At 41.3% G+C, this 20,947-nt stretch overlaps 1 protein-coding gene across 3 annotated transcripts in view; it reads left to right on the forward strand.

The window, feature by feature from the left end:
• utrn (utrophin) overlaps positions 1-20,947 on the forward strand; it is a 513,264-nt gene that overhangs the window by 79,607 nt on the left and 412,710 nt on the right. For all 3 annotated transcript variants that reach the window (XM_039747516.1, XM_039747517.1, XM_039747518.1), the window contains 2 exons: positions 1,357-1,418; positions 20,126-20,218. In XM_039747516.1, coding sequence (XP_039603450.1) covers positions 1,357-1,418; positions 20,126-20,218 — 155 coding nt within the window. The remainder of the gene's footprint in view (positions 1-1,356; positions 1,419-20,125; positions 20,219-20,947) is intronic.

Here is a 20,947-nt window from a genome sequence, read left to right on the forward strand (position 1 = left end):
TCACATTTTCAGGGCACCCAGCAATGGGTTATATTGTTTATCTGCCGCTGAAATATGTTTGAGGCATTTTTGTCCATTGCTTCTGATTTTCTTCTTCAGATTGTTTTGTTTAGGGAAGCATCTTTCTTTAGCACTGTATTAGTCCAAAGAACTGCTTACGTTTTTCTGCTTTTGGAGCACAAGCAGGTTAGGTGACAGATAAGTTACTGGTGGATATTAAACAAGTAACCTTATGTCTTTACTTAGAGCGTATTTAACTCTCAATCACATTGTCAGCACTTTAATGTAATAGTTTTTTTTTCATGTCCCTTTGGTTCCATTTGTAAATTTTGACCTTAAATTTTTTGATCTGTAATTGTAAATAAAATCTTATATCATCTTGTAGAGATCCATTATTTTCTTGGTAATTATATTCTTATTTAAATGTAATTTGACATCCTTTTAACATAACCACTAGAATTTGCCATGTTTTATATAGGAAACATTTGGTGTGTAACATTGTATTTAAATATCTTTTTCCATTTTAAAAATGTACACTAATGAGTTTTTAAAGCTACGGTAAGGTTTTCTCATGTTTTAAATTAGTAACATTTAAGCTTGCAATTTCACTGTTTTCTCATATTTTCCACACAAGACCCTTAATGTTAGTCACATAAGTGTGTGTGGGTTTTTTTTTTTTGTTTTGTACAATTTGCAGTTTACCTGTGTTTTGCTGGTTTAGATTTGTTAAAGTACAGATTAAATTTGTAGTACTTGCTAATTTTGTTTCCCCCAAACTAATTCTACTACCCTTTGAAAGAAGAAATTCCTTAATGTATTACTTTCATGTCACATGCCGAGCCACAGGCTAATTCCTGGCTTTTGTTCATGAATTCCAACACAGGAGAGAAAAGACCATAAACAAAAGATGACGCCATTGCTCAGGGTAGTATAGGTGACCTTTGAACTTATGGTCTTGGCAATCTCATAAAGGTTTACATAGTCTCAGTAGTAGAATATTTTGAGAAATATCCTTATGAAACGTTCTTGATGTTTTCACTTTTCAAAACAATTATCTACATTAAATATAACTTTCATGCTGTGAATTCTGTCTAATAAAACATAGAAATGAAGGTGTTTTGTGAGCTTTTTACAAGATTACTTTTTAAAAAATCTTTTGTGTTAGTAATGCTTTTGAAAAAGAAGTAATTAAGTTATTTACATATTTCTTAGTTATATATTATCTATCTATATATTATTGCATTTTATTTTTCTTTGTGAAAATACTTCAGATTTGGTCATAATAAAAGTAGTTTGATTCCTTACTGATGATGTGTATACTACCTATCTTATTTTTGCCTTTATGATTTATAACAGATGAGCATGATGCTGTACAGAAGAAGACATTCACAAAATGGATCAACACTCGATTTGCAAAGGTATATGTTTTTTTTTTTGTTTTTTTTTCCCCCCCTGTACTTGTCGATTGATTGATTGATTTAGTACATGATGGTGAGCTGACTACCATTTTAACTTTTATTTTTCATTAAGCTTAGATGATTTGCTAATCTGTGTCCAAAATATTTTGGATTTTCATTTATTTTAATGTTTGCTTTTTATTTTACTCTTCTGTCTTTTACCATGTTATGGTTAGTATTGAGAGCATTTGCTGTTTATCATTACCCTAAAGGGCTGAACAATATTATAGAACTCAATTGAACCCTAAATTCACAGTGCAAATCCTTGACCTTCATTTCAAAGAAAAAAATAAAAAGTCTGGAGGGGATACACTAAACACCCTGTAATTCATAGTATTCAGATATATTAACATGTGGTTAGGACTAGATACTACTGATGTTGACACGATTCATTTCAGTTTGACATGGGAAATTTCAAATGGCCACATAAGGGTAGTGGTTAAGTTCCACAAGATCTACATCTGGAAGCAGAATGGAGAACTTCAAATATGATGGCTTGAACTGGATAGTTGTTTGAAAGCATTTTGATTGAAAAGGTGAAAATATCCACTGCAAATTATGTAATACTGTAGTGAAATGCAAAGGTGCACATATATAGTACTTCCTTCATATAAAACAAGCATACTGCTTTTAAGGTCAGTCTGCAGCAGCCTACTATACTGACTGATGACAGTGCCTCTAGATGGAATATAGTACCCTGTCTCAAGATAATTGATTAGATATTGTACCTTTCCAAAATTCACTAGCTACTTGTATTGTTCTGTCAGGGTACACACCTTCTGTGAGATTTCCTGTAACTGCTGGTTATCAGGATTTTCCTTACTACTGTTTTGTGTTTTTAGTATAGTTTTACATGTATTGCAAAGAACATTATCACCCTTTCTCATGGGGTCCCAAACCCAGGATCATTAACATACTTCGCTTTGACTGAAGAAATCTATTCAGCACCTTGTTATTAAACAATCTGGCATGTAGCTTTAATGTTGCCTCCCATTTGTCTACTTATAAAACAATATGTCTCATATTAAATCTGTATGAGATGTTGTAATGAAGTTTTACAATTTTCAACACAAATATAATTCAGAAATTGTGTTCAGTTTAAACATTTAATGCAACATAATCAAAAGCTAATTAGCGTCTCTGGTCAAGAAATAAACAATCAGATGCCCAGTGAAAAGAGGTTTGTGGCAAAGTGTAATTTTAAATAAATAATTGGGACTCCTGGAGTGCTCAGGCTTTGAGCACTCTGAGCTTGATTAGGGTGTTTGGCTGATCGCACATTCATGTGCAAATGCGTTCAGTTCAGTCAGGTGCCTCATTCACACCTTAGAGTAGGTGAAAGATAGTACATGCACCCTGTCAGAGCTATAAAGGGAGCCTGCACAGCAGAGGGGGGAGATCAAAAGTGAAAAGGGGAGGAGAGAGAAAGAAAATGAAATATCAGAAATTAAGGAGGATGAAAGAGCCAGGACAGTGAGAAGCCTGTGCCATAAAGAATGGAGGCAGGTGCTTGGGAGTATGCCCCAAGGACGTGAGTAGCCTGTGCTTGAATGTTGGGCTGGAGAAAGTACCCTCTGATTGAGCAATGTAGAGAGGAGTAAAAGTATCACCATTGTATGGCATCTCCCCTTTGACACTGATGGACTGGCTAAGGGAGACGTAAGTGGGGCTTGGTGGGGAGTCCTACTGATGCCAGCAGACTGGCAGTAGGACCCCAAACCCAGGATTAATTGGATGTCTATACCTGTCAGAGGGCATTTCTCTCCTCATGCAGTAAGATCCTTATGGGATAAAACTGAGGAGACACCAGGTTTTAGAAAGAGGCATGGGGTTTGTGCCTGCATTAGAAGAACCTGCCTGGGATGTTAACCTTGTTTTTAGTGAATTGTTTGTTCTATTCTTATTCTATGGACTATTTTGTTTATTGAAGTTGTTTTGCACTGCACTTATTGTACACTGGTTTTAATAGATAGATACTTTATTAATCCCAAGGGGAAATTCACATAATCAAGCAGCAGTATACTGATACAAAAAAAAAACAATATTAAATTAAAGAGTAGTAAAAATGCATGTAAAACAGACAATAACTTTGAATAATGTTAGCATTTACTCCCCCGGGTGGAATTGAAGAGTCGCATAGTGTAGGGGAGGAACGATCTCCTCAGTCTGTCAGTGGAGCAGGACAGTGACAAAAGTCTTTCACTGAAGCTGCTCCTCTGCCTGGAGATGACACTGTTAAGTGGATGCAGTGGACTCTTCATGATTGACAGGAGTTTGCTTAGTGCTCGTCGCTCTGCTACAGATGTTAAACTGTCCAGCTTTATTCCTACAATAGAGCCCGCCTTCTTAACAAGTTTGTCCAGGCGCGAGATGTCCTCCTCCCCAGCACACCACCGCCTAGAAGAGGGCACTCGCCACAACCGTCTGGTAGAACATCTGCAGCATCTTACTGCAGATGTTGAAGGATGCCAACCTTCTCAGAAAGTATAGTCGGCTCTGACCTTTCTTACACAGAGCATCAGTATTGGCAGTCCAGTCCAATTTGTCATCCAGCCTGGGCCTCCTAAAATCCACCATAAGTTCCTTGGTCTTGCTGGTGTTCAGGTGTAAGTGGTTTGAGCCACACCATTTAACAAAGTCTTTGATTAGCTTCCTGTACTCCTCCTCCTGCCCACTCCTGATGCAGCCCACAATAGCAGTGTCATCAGTGAACTTTTGCACGTGGCAGGACTATTTGGTTTGCTCTCTCCACTTCTCTCTCGATGGTGGCACCCCGCTTCGAGTTGCAGCCAGTGATGATCTTCATCCCACAGTTCCTTCATGCTGCTGTTGTGTAATTTCTGCTCCAGCTTTCTCCTGGACTGCTCCTTCGCCACCCTGATCTGGACTCGGAGTTCCTTCTGCACGCACTTGAGCTCATGCTGATCACCGCCTTTAAAAGCCCCTTTCTTCTGGTTCAAAAGGCCCTTGATGTTACTTGTAATCCATGGCTTGTTGTTAGCATAGCAGCATACTGTTCTTACTGGAATAATAAAAGCACTTGATCTACTTTGCACTAACCTCTTGCTGACTATGTGTGTACTCATTTACCAGGATCATACTTGGGTACGTTATCCACATTCTGGGTCCAAGAGGCTCCTGGAATCAACCAGAGAGAGTGGATTTGACCTCGACTGTCACATACCCCTATTGTCCTTGTTACCTGAAGTAGCTAAAGTTTCGCTGATGCTGAATAGGATCTTTTAAATGGTGATTTTGAAATCACTATAATAGTCAAAAGAAAATCTGGAATTAGTGCAGTTTTTTTAGTTGTTGTTAATGGGTTAGAAGACCAGCTTTTGCTTCCTGTGATGGGTATAACATAAGACAGCAGTCATTGAGGAATCACTTTTTTTTTGTTTCTACTGTAGCGGGTATGGAAAATACCCTTTTCTTTGTCAGTAGCTCATTACTTGATTGCTGATTAGTCAAAGCAACTCTTTCATTCAATAGGATATTTAAAACCTCACATTTTCAGCTTTCAACTGATGCACTATTTTTCCTAGTATGAAGGTGTGTTTGTGATAAGTTGAGTCCACAGACACTTTTAAAGTAGTGGTTATTATAGCATTTTTAGCGCTCCAGTGAGTGACAGTGTGGTGGTGGGGTAATGTCATACCGATTGGTGCCATTCTCCCAAGTTGACCTGTTACCTCAAAGGCCAACAAATTAGAGGGCTTTTCTGGGCCTCCCGCAGATTAAACCGGCACTATACGGAGGTGCATATCTGATGCTGCTGTTTTATGTCAAGGCGCACTTTCAAAAGGATGCAGTCTAGTGGCAAAGTGCGTGTCCAAAGCTGCTGCAGGAAGGCTAGAGCAGAGCACTACGTTTAAGAGCCTGCCGCCAAAGTGGGCATATGCACGTGCAGAGAGTAAAAGTAGGAAAAATTCACTGTGCAACTTAACTTAAGAAGTGAATGACCAGCCGACGCAATGTAGTTGCAAACACATCTTCTTGCAAACAAAGTATGGTTTTAAAAAAGTGACATCGCACCTGATCATTGGAGCATACAGGTTGTGTGACACAACCTTGTTTACTATTGGGGATCCCCAGAAGGCATAAGAAATGATTGCCTAGGCAGAAGCATCAGTGATATAAAACTGAAGTCCAGACTACCTGTGGTCGTTTTTTAACCGGCCTTTGGGCTTGCAGTCACTTCTTTTTGCTGAGCAGGTAGAATATATTAATGAAATTAGTTTTCTTCTGAATTGTATATATTTTCTGGGTGTAATTAATTTGTGTTTGTGGGTGCTACATATTTTTTTTTTACTTTTTCATCCATCCATCCTCTTCTGCTTATCAAAGATCGGGTTGTGGGGGCAGCAGTTTGAGCAGAGATGCCCAGACTTCCTTCTCCCCGGCCACTTCTTCTAGCTCTTATGGGGGAATCCCAAGGTGTTCCCAGGCCAGCTGGGAGACATAGTCCCTCCAGCGTGTCCTGGGTCTTCCCTGGGGCCCCTCCCGGATGAATGAGCTTCTCACCCTATCTTTAAGGGAAAGCCCAGACACCCTGTGGAGGAGACTCATTTCAGCCACTTGTATTCGCGATCTCGTTCTTTCAGTCACTACCCATAGCTCATGACCATAGGTGAGGATAGGAACATAGATCTACTGGTAAACTGAGAGCTTTGTCTTAAGGCTCAGACCCTTTTTCACCACGACAGACTGATGCAGAGCCCGCATCACTGGGACGGCGCACCGATCCGCCTGTCGATCTCGCGCTCCATTCTTCCCTCACTCGTGAACAAGACCATGAGATACTTGAACTCCTCCACTTGGGGCAGGATCTCGCTCCCAACCCTGAGAGGGCACTCCACCCTTTTCCGGCTGAGGACCATGGTCTCGGATTTGAAGGTGCTGATTCCCATCCCAGCCGCTTCACACTCGGCTGCAAACCGATCCAGAGAGAGCTGAAGGTCACGGCCTGATGAAGCAAACAGGACAACATCATTTGCAAAAAGCAGTGACCCAATCCTGAGTCCACCAAACCAGACCCCATCAACACCCTGGTTGCGTCTAGCAATTCTGTCCATAAACGTCATGAACAGAATCGGTGACAAAGGGCAGCCCTGGCGGAATCCAACTCTCACTGGAAATGGGTTCGACTTACTGCCGGCAATGCGGCAAGATCTGACACCGGTTGTACAGGGACCGAACAGCCCTTATCAGGGGGTCCAGTACCCCATACTCCTGGAGCACCCCCCACAGGATTCCCTGAGGGACACGGTCGAACGCCTTTTCCAAGTCTTCAAAACACATGTAGACTGGTTGGGCAAACTCCCATGCACCCTCCAGGACCCTGCTAAGGGTGAAGAGCTAGTTCACTGTTCAGCGACCAGGACGAAAACCACACTGTTCTTCCTGAATCCGAGGTTTGACTATTCGCCGGACCCTGCTCTCCAGAACCCTCGAATAGACTTTTCCAGGGAGGCTGAGGAGTGTAATCCCTCTGTAGTTGGAACACACCCTCCGGTCCCCTTTCTTAAAGAGGGGGACTACCACCCCGGTCTACCTATCCAGAGGCACTGTCCCCGATGTCCATGCGATGTTGCAGAGACGTGTCAACCAAAACAGTCCTACAACATCCAGAGCCTTGAGGAACACCGGGCGTATCTCATGCAACCCCGGGGCCCTGCCACCAAGACGTTTTTTGACCACCTTGGTGACCTCAGTCCCAGAGATGGGGGAGCCCACCTCCAGGTCCCCAGGCTCTGCTTCATCATTGGAAGGTAGTTAATGGGATTGAGGAGGTCTTCGAAGTACTCCCCTCAGTCAAGGTCAGCAGCGCACCATCCCCGCCATATACAGTGTTGACACTGCACTGCTTCCCCCTCCTGAGATGCCGGATGGTGGACCAGAATCTCCTTGAAGCCGTCCGAAAGTCGTTCTCCATGGCCTCCCCAAACTCCTCCCACACCTGAGTTTTTGCCTCAACAACCACCAAAGCTGCATTTCGCTTGGCTTGCCGGTACCTATTAGCTGCCTCCAGAGTCTTACAAGACTAAAGGGTCCCATACGACTCCTTCAGCTTGATGGCATCCCTCACCGTCCGTGTCCACCAACAGGTTCGGGGATTGCCGCCACGACAGGCACCAACCCTTTATGGTCACAGCTCCGGTCAGCCACCTCAACAATAGAGGCATGGAACATGGCTAATTCGGACTCAATGTCCTTCCACTTCCCTCGGGACGTCGTTAAAGTTCTGCCGGAGGTGTGAAATGAAGCTACTTCTGACAAGGGACTCTGCCAGACATTCCCAGCAGACCCTCACAACATGTTTGGGCCTATCAGGCTTGACCGGCATCCTCCACCGCCATCGAAGCCTACTCAATACCAGGTGGTGATCAGTTGACAGCTCCTCCCCTCTCTTCACCCGAGTGTCCAAGACATGTGGCCGCAAGTCCGACGACACGACCAGAATGTCGATCATCAAGTGCACATATGAACACCCCTATGCTTGAACATGGTGTTCGTTATGGACAATCCATGACGAGCACAGAAGTCCAATAACAAAACACTGCTCGGGTTCAGATTGGTGGGGCTATTCCTTCCAATCATGCCCTTCCAGGTCTCGCTGTCATTGCCCACGTGAGCATTGAAGTCTCCCAGCAGTACGAGGGAGTCCCCAGAAGGTATGTCTTCTAGCACCCCCTCCAAGGACTCCAAAAAGGGTGGGTACTCCAAACTGCTGTTCAGCGCATACGCACAAATAACAGTTAGGACCCATTCCCCCACCTGAGGGTGGAGGGAGGCTACCCTCTCGTCCACCGGGGTAAACCCCAATGAACAAGCTCAAAGTCGGGGTGGGGCAATAAGTATGCCCACACCAGCTCGGCGCCTTTCACCGGGGGCAACTTCAGAGTGGTTGAGAGTCCAGCCCCTCTCATGGAGATTGGTTCCGGAGTCCAAGCTGTGTATCTTGCTGGAACCTCTCGACCTTGTGCACTACCTTAGGCTTTTTGTTTTTGATTAATTTTCTGTCTGTCCTTCATGAACTGTCTTTTGAAGAAGGATCTGAAAAGGATTTGTGTTTATTTTTGTTGGATTTGTTTTCATTACTTTTTGCTTTGGAGCCACTATAATTATTGTATATTTTACCTGCACTTATTTTTCTTTTTTGTTAATGTTCTTGCATTGAACTGTATATATTTGTAGGCCATTATTGTAATTAGTAATTGGCATGTCAGGAATAAACCAGATTTCTGTTTTTTTGGTACCTTCATCATTATTTGTGTCTTTCTTCTCCCATGTCCTGATTGTTTGGTTATGGCTAGAGGTGCCCATAGTCTGAAACTGTGCAACGGTGCCATTGCACAGGGCACCACAGTGTTTCTGGTGTATGAGACTGAAAATGCTGTCAGACTACGGTTCTTGTACTGCCTCTGTTACCTTGATTATACAAAAACACATTTTCTAGACCAGATTTATCAAAATTTTCTATTTTCATTTAAAAAAATGAAGGTTGGTATACAAGACAGATTAATCATGTACGAGGCATTGAATGTAATGTTTCATGACAGTAGCAGTGATTCCTGAATTTACACGTTCTTGTTGAGAAATAGAAACTTGGACTGTAGATGAAGAAAACTGGCGTCAGTAATTAAAAGTTGAATACATTTTTATGTTGGTATTTGGCCTTTCCATGTTTATTTTAATTGTTCATTTAGTTCTTATGTTTTGATTCCTTCATATATGAAACCTGCATTTGGAATTAAGTATATTCAAATTATGCTGAATTATACAAAACCAGCAGAAAATGGGCAAAATTAATTTCTTCTTTGTGATACAGCAAAAACATAATACATAATATCTAATTGTTTGAAATTGTATTATCTTTTTTTCTGTACTTTCTAGCATATCAGTTGTATTATTCCAAAGTACATCTGAAAATAAAAGCACATTTTTGGAAAATGTCTTGTAAAATTCAGCATATATTGTGTTTCTGAATTTACAAGCACAACACAATTTTCTGTTTTTGGCTTCTGTTTTGGGGATAAAACATGAGGAAAAAACTCTGTTAGGACATGGTAAAATGTAGAGGTGGGTATTAACGAGTTACATTTACTCCATTACATTTACTTGAGTAACTTTAAAAAAAAATTGTACTACTTAGAGTAGTTTTACTGCACTATACTTTTTACTTTTACTTGAGTACATTTGTGAAGAAGAAATGCTACTCTTTCTCTGCTACATTGGTACTAGGGTGTTAGCCAAAACTGAATCGTGCGGGATCGAACTCCTAACCTTTTGATTACTAGTCAGCATCTGATACCATTACGCTACCGTGGCAGTCTGCTACATTGGGCAACACTCGAATCGATACAGTACTGTATTTATTTGCCAGAGAGAATCCGCCAGTGGATGACTGTGCATGATTGTTTCACCAATCAGATGTAGCAACAATAATCACATGGCTCCATTTCACAATTCAGACGTAGCCATGCAGTCACATGACCACACACAAACATTCGCATCCTAGTGGCATAAATTCCTCGCGGATAGGGAAAGAAAGAATACTGTACATGAAAAATGAGAGCCAACACCTGCTTAACTATCACTTTACTGAGTGAAGAACAAGCACGTTTTAACCAAACTTGCACAGTCACAGACAGTCAAGGTAATGTGAGACTTCTTGTATGTGCGCAAGCTGCCTTGCGCTTCGACTTTCGTGGCTTCACTCTATCGCGGATTTTATATGAAAGCATAAATAAATATATAACGCAGATTTTTCGCTGCTTCGCGGGTTCTGAGGACAATGTGTCTTTTTTACTTCCTGTACATGCTTCCTCAGTTGGTTTGCTCAGTTGATTTCATAAAAGGGACGCTATTGGCGGATGACTGAGAAGCTAACCAATCAGAGCATGCAGTTAAGTTCTCCTGACTGAGAAGCTAACCAATCAGAGCACGCAGTTAAGTTCCTGCCTGCTGAATGCAGTGTTAACCAGGAAGTCTCGTCTCGCTCATTCAGCATCAACGTGTTTCTCTGTGTAAAGAGTTGTGCTCTTTTGTGTTTATCTTTGTGCATAGTCAAGCCCTTCATTATGGCTCCAAAACGATCTGCTACTGCTTCAGGGGCCGTGCCCAAGTGCAAACGGAAAATGTTAATGATTGCTAAGAAAGTAAACGTTTTGGATTTGTTGAAGGCTACGATTCTTTTTATTTAAAAAGTAGGAAAGGAATATAAGATCTACGGCCGCAGTGTCCTTTTAACCGGGGTGTAAAACGAGTTGTAAGTGGATGTAATAAGGCATTAGTCTGGATGGAATCTGCTTTAGGGATTTGGATTGAAGACTGCCAGAAGAACAACGGCAGTGCAACATAATCACCTGAAGTGCTCCTTTAGAAGGGCTGTAACGCTCTCCTTTGTTGTGCAGTAAAATTAAAACTCATTGTTATCGGACAAGTCGTGTCATTGTTGGTGAGTAACCATAATGAATTTTCTACTTACAGTACTTAGTACATGTACGTACGTTTAGTGTCGCTGTACACACATTTACTGTATAATATTTTTCTTGCGTTGTACGTATTTATTGCTGGTGGCCTGTCTGTCGTAATGGCTGTAACATATGTGATATCGGAGACACTCAATATCTTTAAAATAATATTTAGGTTTTACTGTATATAAACAGTGTGTTTATATACATAATTTCAATGAATCTTACCTAATATCTAAGAGAATACAAAGGGATTATGCTGTATAACTGTGCGGGGAATATTTATAAACAGTGTGGGAGAGTTTATAAGGGCTTAAAATATATTAAAATAACCATACAAACATATGGTTTCTACTTCGTGGATTTTCACCTATCGCGGGGGTCTGGAGCATAACCCCGCGATCGAGGAGGATTACTGTATATATATATATATATATATGTGTGTATATATATATATATATATATGTGTGTATATATATATATATATATATATATATATGTGTGTATATATATATACTAGCAAAATACCAGCTTAGCGGAGAAGTAGTGTGTTAAAGAAGCAATGAAAAGAAAAGGAAACATTTTGAAAATAACGTAACCTGATTGTCAATGTAATTGTTTTGTCAATGTTGTGAGTGATGAGTGTTGTTGTCATACATATATATCTACATATATACACACACATATATACACACATATACATACATACACACACATATATACACACAAATACATATATATATATATATATATATACATATATACACACACACATATATAAACATATATATACATATACATACATATCTACATATATACACACACAGCTATTTCGTATCAGTGCAATACGCTGTTTGTTAAAACGGTTGACTCCCGCTCTTACGTGCAATAACAAATCAAATCATTCAGTTGTCTTTGCTCATATGTCATTTTAGAGCTGGACGCCTGGCATCTTTTTGGCCACAGGTTCGTTTCTGTTTGCTGTGAGGTTCTGTGTTGTGGAGATTCTCAGGATGGATTGCAGGTGCTCATCAGTGAGGCGACTCCTGTGTGCTGTTTTGTTAGTCTTTATCACTGAGAAGAGCTTCTCACACAGATATGTGCTACCAAACATGCACAAGGTTCGAGCCGCATGTAGGCGGACTTTTTTTGTTCATCAAAGTCACCAAAGCGCCGTGCAAACTCAGTGCGCAGTGCGCTCAGTTTATCAGCAAAGTGCGTGTTTGGGAACACCGTAGTGACGACTTGGTTTAACAGTACTTGGCAACAGGGAAAGTGGGGCAAGGTGAACTGGTGCATTTGTGTCTCCCATAAAAGCAGCTTCACTTGAAATCACTTTGTGATTGTGCACGGGTTAAAGCGTCCGCTGAAGTGTCAGATTCTTATTTAATTATGCTGTTTTCTGTATCTTCTGAATTGCATTCAGGTTACCCTGATGCAAGGCAGCTGAAGCGCTGCATTATGGGATCTGTAGTTTATTGTGTTACCAGCGCTTCATATACCGGGCTTTAAAACAATAATACAGTATATAAAATGATCTCGGGCGGATATAATTACGCCGGGCGGATGTGGCCCGCGCCCTTGAGTTTGACACATATGGACTAAATAGAACTTGAAAAGATATATTTTTCAAATGTGATCGCAAATTCAGATAGAGTTGACGCGACTACAGCCTGGATGCCTCAATAAGTCATCCTCCCCTCGCTCTTACTTTTTTACCGTTCATCTAATGAATACACTGAGTATGGCTTTACCAAAACAATCATTGATGGCGAATAAAGTATCCATTATTCGAATATGTAGATCGGGATATATATATATATATATATATATATATATATATATATATATATATATATACATATATATATATACCCGCGTGAGCGAGAGAGTAGTGTGTTAAAAAGCTAGAAAAGAAAAGGGAACATTTTAAAAATAACGTAACATGACTGTCAATATACAGTATTTGTTTTGTGAGTGTTACTGAGTGTTGCTGTCATCAAGGATTTGATTATCATTATTTCTTTCAATCAGGTTCGTATTTGTAGGATGTGTTGTGTTCAAGTTACATTCCGTGTTTGTCAATCGTTGTAAAGATGACAGGTTTCATTCATCGATTCGTTTCTTACTGCATCAATAAACAGCTCGTCTTCTTCTTTATCTGAGACCTGACACACTGCATGCACGGGTTTTTACACTGTCTTCCTTTAGCGGGACATTGACTTTTTCCACCGTGTGCTTTGTTTCCGCAGTAGCTGGATTTATGAATATGCTTATCAGACGCTTCATATTTTTTGCTGCCTTTTCAATTGTGTAATTCGGTTTTTGTTCAGCGCTCTTTGGAACTGTTGCCTTTTATCTGTGCACTGCATCAGTTCACGTGAGCCGCTCGGTGTACATGCATCGAAGGTTCCCAGCTGTGCTGGTGCCATCTTGTGCTATGTCCGTGGCTGTATTTAATGTTACCTTAGTCCTGGCACTTAAAACTTTCTCTCGCAGTTTCGCTGAGTTTGTGTCAAACACCACCCTGACCATCTCATCTTCCTCTCCATAAGCACAGTCCTTCACCCGTGAATATTTACCCGTGGCAGTTTGCTATTGGATTGCGCTGACGGACGGCCTTATATGGGCAGGCACTAAATTACAAACGCCAGCGCAGCCTGTCTATGAACTTAATTTAAAGTGTAGGTTTACATCGTGCTTTGTTTCAGTAGCAGAACTCATGAATATGGTTGTATATGTCACTTTCCGCTTCTTATTGTTTCGCTGCCTTCTCAATTATATAATGCATGTTTTCTTAAGCGCTTTTTTGAGCTCTTCCTGGTTTTCTATGTACTGCGTGATTACGTGGGAGGCGTGATGATGTCACACGAAACTCCGCCCACGGCGTTGAAGCTCATCTCCATTACAGTAAATGGAGAAAAACTGCTTCCAGTTATGACCATTACGCGTAGAATTTCGATATAAAACCTGCCCAACTTTTGTAAGGAAGCTGTAAGGAATGAACCTGCCAAATTTCAGCCTTCCACCCACACGGGAAGTTGGAGAATTAGTGATGAGTGAGTGAGTGAGTGAGTGAGTGAGTGAGTGAGGGCTTTGCCTTTTATTAGTATAGATATATATGTGTATATATATATATATATATATATACACACACACACATATATAATATATATACACATATATATACAGTGGTGTGAAAAACTATTTGCCCCCTTCCTGATTTCTTATTCTTTTGCATGTTTGTCACACAAAATGTTTCTGATCATCAAACACATTTAACCATTAGTCAAATATAACACAAGTAAACACAAAATGCAGTTTTAAATGATGGTTTTTATTATTTAGGGAGAAAAAAAATCCAAACCCACACGGCACTGTGTGAAAAAGTAATTGCCCCCTTGTTAAAAAATAACCTAAATGTGGTGTATCACACCTGAGTTCAATTTCCGTAGCCACCCCCAGGCCTGATTACTGCCACACCTGTTTCAATCAAGAAATCACTTAAATAGGAGCTGCCTGACACAGAGAAGTAGACCAAAAGCACCTCAAAAGCTAGACATCATGCCAAGATCCAAATAAATTCAGGAACAAATGAGAACAGAAGTAATTGAGATCTATCAGTCTGGTAAAGGTTATAAAGCCATTTCTAAAGCTTTGAGACTCCAGCGAACCACAGTGAGAGCCATTATCCACAAATGGCAAAAACATGGAACAGTGGTGAACCTTCCCAGGAATGGCCAGCCGACCAAAATTACGCCAAGAGCGCAGAGACGACTCATCCAAGAGGTCACAAAAGACCCCAGGACAACGTCTAAAGAACTGCCGGCCTCACTTGCCTCAATTAAGGTCAGTGTTCACGACTCCACCATAAGAAAGAGACTGGGCATAAACGGCCTGCATGGCAGATTTCCAAGATGCAAACCACTGTTAAGCAAAAAGAACATTAGGGCTCGTCTCAATTTTGCTAAGAAACATCTCAATGATTGCCAAGACTTTTGGGAAAATACCTTGTGGACTGATGAGACAAAAGTTGAACTTTTTGGAGGGCAAATGTCCCGTTACAGCATTGCAGAAAAAGAACATCATACCAACAGTAAAATATGGTGGTGGTAGTGTGATGGTCTGGGGTTGTTTTGCTGCTTCAGGACCTGGAAGGCTTGCTGTGATAGATGGAACCATGAATTCTACTGTCTACCAAAAATCCTGAAGGAGAATGTCCGCCATCTGTTCGTCAACTCAAGCTGAAGCGATCTTGTGTGCTGCAACAGGACAATGACCCAAAACACACCAGCAAATCCACCTCTGAATAGCTGAAGAAAAACAAAATGAAGACTTTGGAGTGGCCTAGTCAAAGTCCTGACCTGAATCCAATTGAGATGCTATGGCATGACCTTAAAAAGGCGGTTCATGCTAGAAAACCCTCAAATAAAGCTGAATTACAACAATTCTGCAAAGATGAGTGGGCCAAAATTCCTCCAGAGCGCTGTAAAAGACTCACTGCAAGTTATCGCAAATGCTTGATTGCAGTTATGGCTGCTAAGGGTGGACCAACCAGTTATTAGGTTGAGGGGGCAATTACTTTTTCACATAGGGCCATGTAGGTTTGGATTTTTTCTCCCTAAATAATAAAAACCATCATTTAAAAACTGCATTTTGTGTTTACTTGTGTTATATTTGACTAATGGTTAATGTGTTTGATGATCAGAAACATTTTGTGTGAAAAACATGCAAAAGAATAAGAAATCAGGAAGGGGGCAAATATTTTTTCACACCACTGTATATGTGTGTGTATATATATATATATATATATATATATATATATATATATATATATATATATATATATATATATATATACTGCTCAAAAGAATTAAAGGAACACTTTTTAATCAGAGTATAGCATAAAGTCAATGAAACTTATGAGATATTAATCTGGTCAGTTAAGTAGCAGAGGGGATTGTTAATCAGTTTCAGCTGCTGTGGTGTTAATGAAATTAACAACAGATGCACTAGAGGGGCAACAATGAGATGACCCTCAAAACAGGAATGGTTTAACAGGTGGAGGCCACTGACATTTTTCCCCTCCTCATCTTTTCTGACTGTTTCTTCACTAGTTTTGCATTTGGCTACAGTCAGTGTCACTACTGGTAGCATGAGGCGATACCTGGACCCTACAGAGGTTGCACAGGTAGTCCAACTTCATCAGGATGGCACATCAATATGTGTCATTGCCAGAAGGTTTGCAGTGTCTCCCTGCACAGTCTCAAGGGCATGGAGGAGGTTCTAGGGGCAAGCAGTTACTCTAGGAGAGCTGGAGAGGGCCATAGAAGGTCCATAACCCATCAGCAGGACCAGTATCTGCTCCTTTGGGCAAGGAGGAACAGGATGAGCACTGCCAGAGCCCTACAAAATGACCTCCAGCAGGCCACTGGTGTGAATGTCTCTGACCAAACAACCAGAAAGACTTCATGAGGGTGACCCAAGGGCCCCATGTCCTCTAATGGGCCCTGAGCTCACTGCTCAGCAGCATGCAGCTCGATTGGCATTCGCCATAGAATACCAGAATTGGCAGATGCACCACTGGTGCCCTGTGCTTTTTGCAGATGAGAGCAGGTTCACCCTGAGCACGTGACAGAAGTGAAAGGGTCTGGAGAAGCCATGGAGAACATTATGCTGCCTGTAACATCATTCAGCATGAGTAGTTTGGTGGTGGGTTAATGATTGTCTGGGGAGGCATATCCATGGAGGGTCACACAGACCGCTACAGGCTTGACAAAGGCACCTTGGCTGCCATTAGGTATCAGGATGAAATCCTTGGACCCATTGTCAGACCCTATGCTGGTACAGTGGCTCCTGGTGCACGACAATTCCTGGCCTCATGTGGTGAGAGTATGCGGGCAGTTCCTGGAGGATGAAGGAATTGATACCATTGACTAGCCACCACACTTTCCTGACCCAAATCCAATAGAACACCTCTGGGACATTATGTTTTGGTCCATCCAATGCCACCAGGTTGCACCTCAGACTGTCCAGGAGCTCAGTGAAGCCCTGGTCCAGATCTGGGAGGAGATCCCCCACAACACCATCTGTCATCTCATTAGAAGCATGCACCGATGTTGTCAGGCATGTATACAAGAACACAGGGGCCATACAAAGTGCTGTGTACAATTTTGAGTTGCTGCAATTAAATTTTGGCAAAATGGACTAGCCTGCCACATAATTTTTCACTCTGATTTTTGGGCGTCTTTGAATTCAGGGCTCTGTAGGTTGATCATTTTCATTTCCATCAAACGATGTGGCATCCTTTCGTTCCTAACACATTACCCAGTCTATATCAGTATAGATATCCAGGAGGATTTCTTTTTCCCATTGAGCTCTGATGTGTTTTCAAAGTGTTCCTTTAATTTTTTTGAGCAGTTTATATATATATATATATATATATATATATATATATATATATATATATACACACACATTCATACATACATACACTGTGGTACCCAGCCGGGGCGCCCAGGAGGACCAGAGGAGGGCTTGTGCCTCCTTCAGACCGCGAGGGGTGTCCGTCCTGGTTATGTTGGGGGCCTTGGGTACAGGGCTTGGAAGCCCAGCACTGTAGGGATCCGTGGCCACCGCCAGGAGGCGCCCTGATGCCGGAGTATCCCATGTTAGACCCGGTCGGGGCTGGAGCCCAGCCGGGACGCCCAGGATGACCAGAGGAGGGCTTGTGCCTCCTCCAAACCGCAAGAGGGCGATCGCCCAGGTTGTATTGGGGGCCACGGGTAGAGGGCTTGGAAGCCCAACCCTGTAGGGGCCCATGGTCACCCACAGGCGGCGCCCAGGTACTTGAGGAACCCTGGAGCCCAGCACTTCCGCCACACCAGGAAGTGCTGGGGGGAAGAGAACAGGGACACCGGACGGTTTCGGGTGCGCAGCCGGCACTTCCGCCACACTGGGGTGTGGCCATGACTGATTGCCGGGAAGCAGCTGGAGCCCATCCGGGTTCCCATATAAGGGCCGTCTCCCTCCAGTCAGCAGTGGATGTCGGGTGGAAGTGGACAGAGCTGGAGAGAGGACTGGAGGCGGCTAGGAGAAAGGCATTGGAACTGTGAGGCCTGGACTTTGGGGAATCGGTGCAAGAAGCACTGGGGTTTGTAGTGCACGTGAACTTGTGTAAATAGTGTAAATAAATAGTGTGTGGTGAAACTATGTTTTCCGTCTGCCTGTGTCCGGGTCCCAGTCCACAACACAAATACATATATATATATATATATATATATATATATATATATATATATATACATACTGAGTATACTTTATACATAAATATATGTTGTCGTACCTTGCATAACTGAATAACCCTTATGGCACAATAACAATTCATTTATGGTCACTACAGTATTTGGATTTAATAATCTTCATGTGGGAAAAGGCTGACTCGCATAAATCAGTAGAACTGATTTATCAAGGAGGTAGCAGATTTCCTCATGTTTGGGTACTTTTCCTCTGTGAGTAAGTTCTGAAACTGTGTGATGAGTGTCATCCTGTAGTGTCAAAATCTCATCCTCCACCATAGAGGAGGTTTAGGTGAAACGGTCTTACAATTTTTGATGTGAATGAATCACCCTCAACATCTTCCCTGGATGGAAAGCACTTAAATGTAGCGATTGGTAAAGTTAAGTTGAGTCTTGAAACCATCTGTCTGTCTGACATTTTTCAATCTGCTCTGTGTAGTGTATGCTGTAAAGTTGCGCACACGACTTCCATTGTGTCTCCAGCTCTGACGCAAGGTTTTGGATGCTCCCCAAATCAAGGCGCTGCAGCTTTGAGGACAGATGTTGCATTTTTCCATTGAAAGCATTAACTGAGCTAATCATATTGTCCATGGTTTTTTCTTTTCCTTGCAGCTGTAAATTAAGCTCATTCAACATGTTGGTCAGATCGGGGAAAAAAAAATGTCAAGTCTAGCGGCCATTGATCATTATTAAATTGCTTGTATTCTGCATGTTTAATGACAAGTAGAAACTCCTTTTTCTCCGGCCAGGGGTCTTGAAATCTCAGCAGGAATTTCTCCCTAGCCATCTGCCTCAACGAAGGCCGCTTTTATCATCTCTACATCTTGGAAGGACTTCTTATGCTTAATGATCGATTGACTCACCCGGAACGATGCTTCGGTGTGTCTGCCTTTGCTTTTGAATTTAGCCGAGTGAAAAATGACGGCTGTCCAATTAACTGCGATTTTAGTTCCCTCTCCTGTCTCTATCTCAGATCGCTTTTTGGAAGGAGCTCAGTTTCTTAGTTTTTATGCACAGTTCGAAAGTGGAATTTGGAATAGCAATGATAGATTGGCAGATCAGACAAACGCACTTCGATTGTGACATTGTGAGAGAAAAAAATCCTCTTCCAATTCCACATCCAGCCCATATCCTCCCACGAACAAATTTTTTAAAAAATCCCTTCTTTAGTCTATATAAATTGGTAGGCTAACTAGATCACTTTGCAGTAGCTCGTGTGTTTGATCGTGCGTGCGAGATGACCAGTGTGTTAGAAGAAAAGAGATCTCAGACTGGCTGCCCTGTATGTCAATCAAGTTGCAAATGCCATAGGGAGGATATATGATAGACTAACATTAAGAAAGAAAAAAAAATTTTAACGAAACCCGATCTACCGGTCGATCGCAATCTACACATTGGGTACCCCTGGTGTACAGTATACCTTGTCACTGTAAGTAGTTTGGACTGTTCAAACATACATGTTACTCACTGTAGGTATTGGCTTCAAAAGCTTTGTTGTGAAAAACTGAGATTTGGAACTTTGTGTTATTTATGCATCTTTATTTTGTAAAGATGTTATTTATTTTTACTCATTTTTTATTTTATTATTTGGTAATAGCAGAATTTGCACATTATTTTATATTTTTGTCTGTCTTATTACAACATTTCTAAAAAATAAATAATTTATTATGATCAAACAGTTACTCAGTACTTGAGTAGTCTTTTCACCAAGTTCTTTTTTACTCTTGAGTAATTTTTTGGATGACTACTTTTTACTTCTACTTGAGTAATATTATTTTGAAGTATCGTTACTCTTACTTGAGTACAATTTTTAGCTACTCTACCCACCTCTGGTAAAAGGAGAGGATCGTATTTATTCAAATATGTGACCTTTTAATTTTTATTTTTTTTTAAGAGTGGAAAACCACCAGTCAAGGACATGTTTACAGACCTCAGGGATGGACGTAAGCTTTTGGATTTGCTTGAAGGCTTAACAGGAACCTCACTGGTAAGGTTATATATTTCAGTCTCAACTTTAATTCTTTTTAAGTATTTTTCTGCCCTCTAATAGTTTAAGGTCCAGTTTTAAGTGTTGATTTTATTACATGTTAAGAATTTGATGCGTTTTTGTTTTCATTGGTTTCCTAAATTATTCCCAAACACAATTAGGGTACTTGGTGAATTTCAATTGCCTTATGATAATCATTTTGCCCTTCCAACGAACCATTTCTGTTTTGTTACATAAACAAACACAGCTGCATATTAAGTACACCATTTAGTACCACTTTTTTAATGTGTAATTTTTATATAGAAAACAGTTTGGTTTAAATAATCTATACTAATAAAAGGCAAAGCCCTCACTGACTCACTCACTCACTCATCACTAATTCTCCAACTTCCCGTGTAGGTAAAAGACTGAAATTTGGCAGGCTCATTCCTTACAGCTTACTTACAAAAGTTGGGCAGGTTTCATTTAGAAATTCTACGCGTAATGGTCATAACTGGAACCTATTTTTCTACATGTACTGTAATGGATGTTAGCTCGGTGGCCGTGGGGGGCGGAACTGCATGTGACATCATCACATCTCCCACGTAATCGCGTGAACTGACTGTGACCGCAGTATGTAGAAAAGAAGGAAGAGCTCCCAAAGAGTGCTGAAGAAAAACGCTGAATAATTTTTTCGCGAGATACAAGTTTAATAAGAAGACACGAGGTATAAACGAGACTTTGGATCAC

The sequence above is a fragment of the Polypterus senegalus genome, chromosome 3, assembly GCF_016835505.1.
Source record: "Polypterus senegalus isolate Bchr_013 chromosome 3, ASM1683550v1, whole genome shotgun sequence".
NCBI lineage: Eukaryota > Metazoa > Chordata > Cladistia > Polypteriformes > Polypteridae > Polypterus > Polypterus senegalus.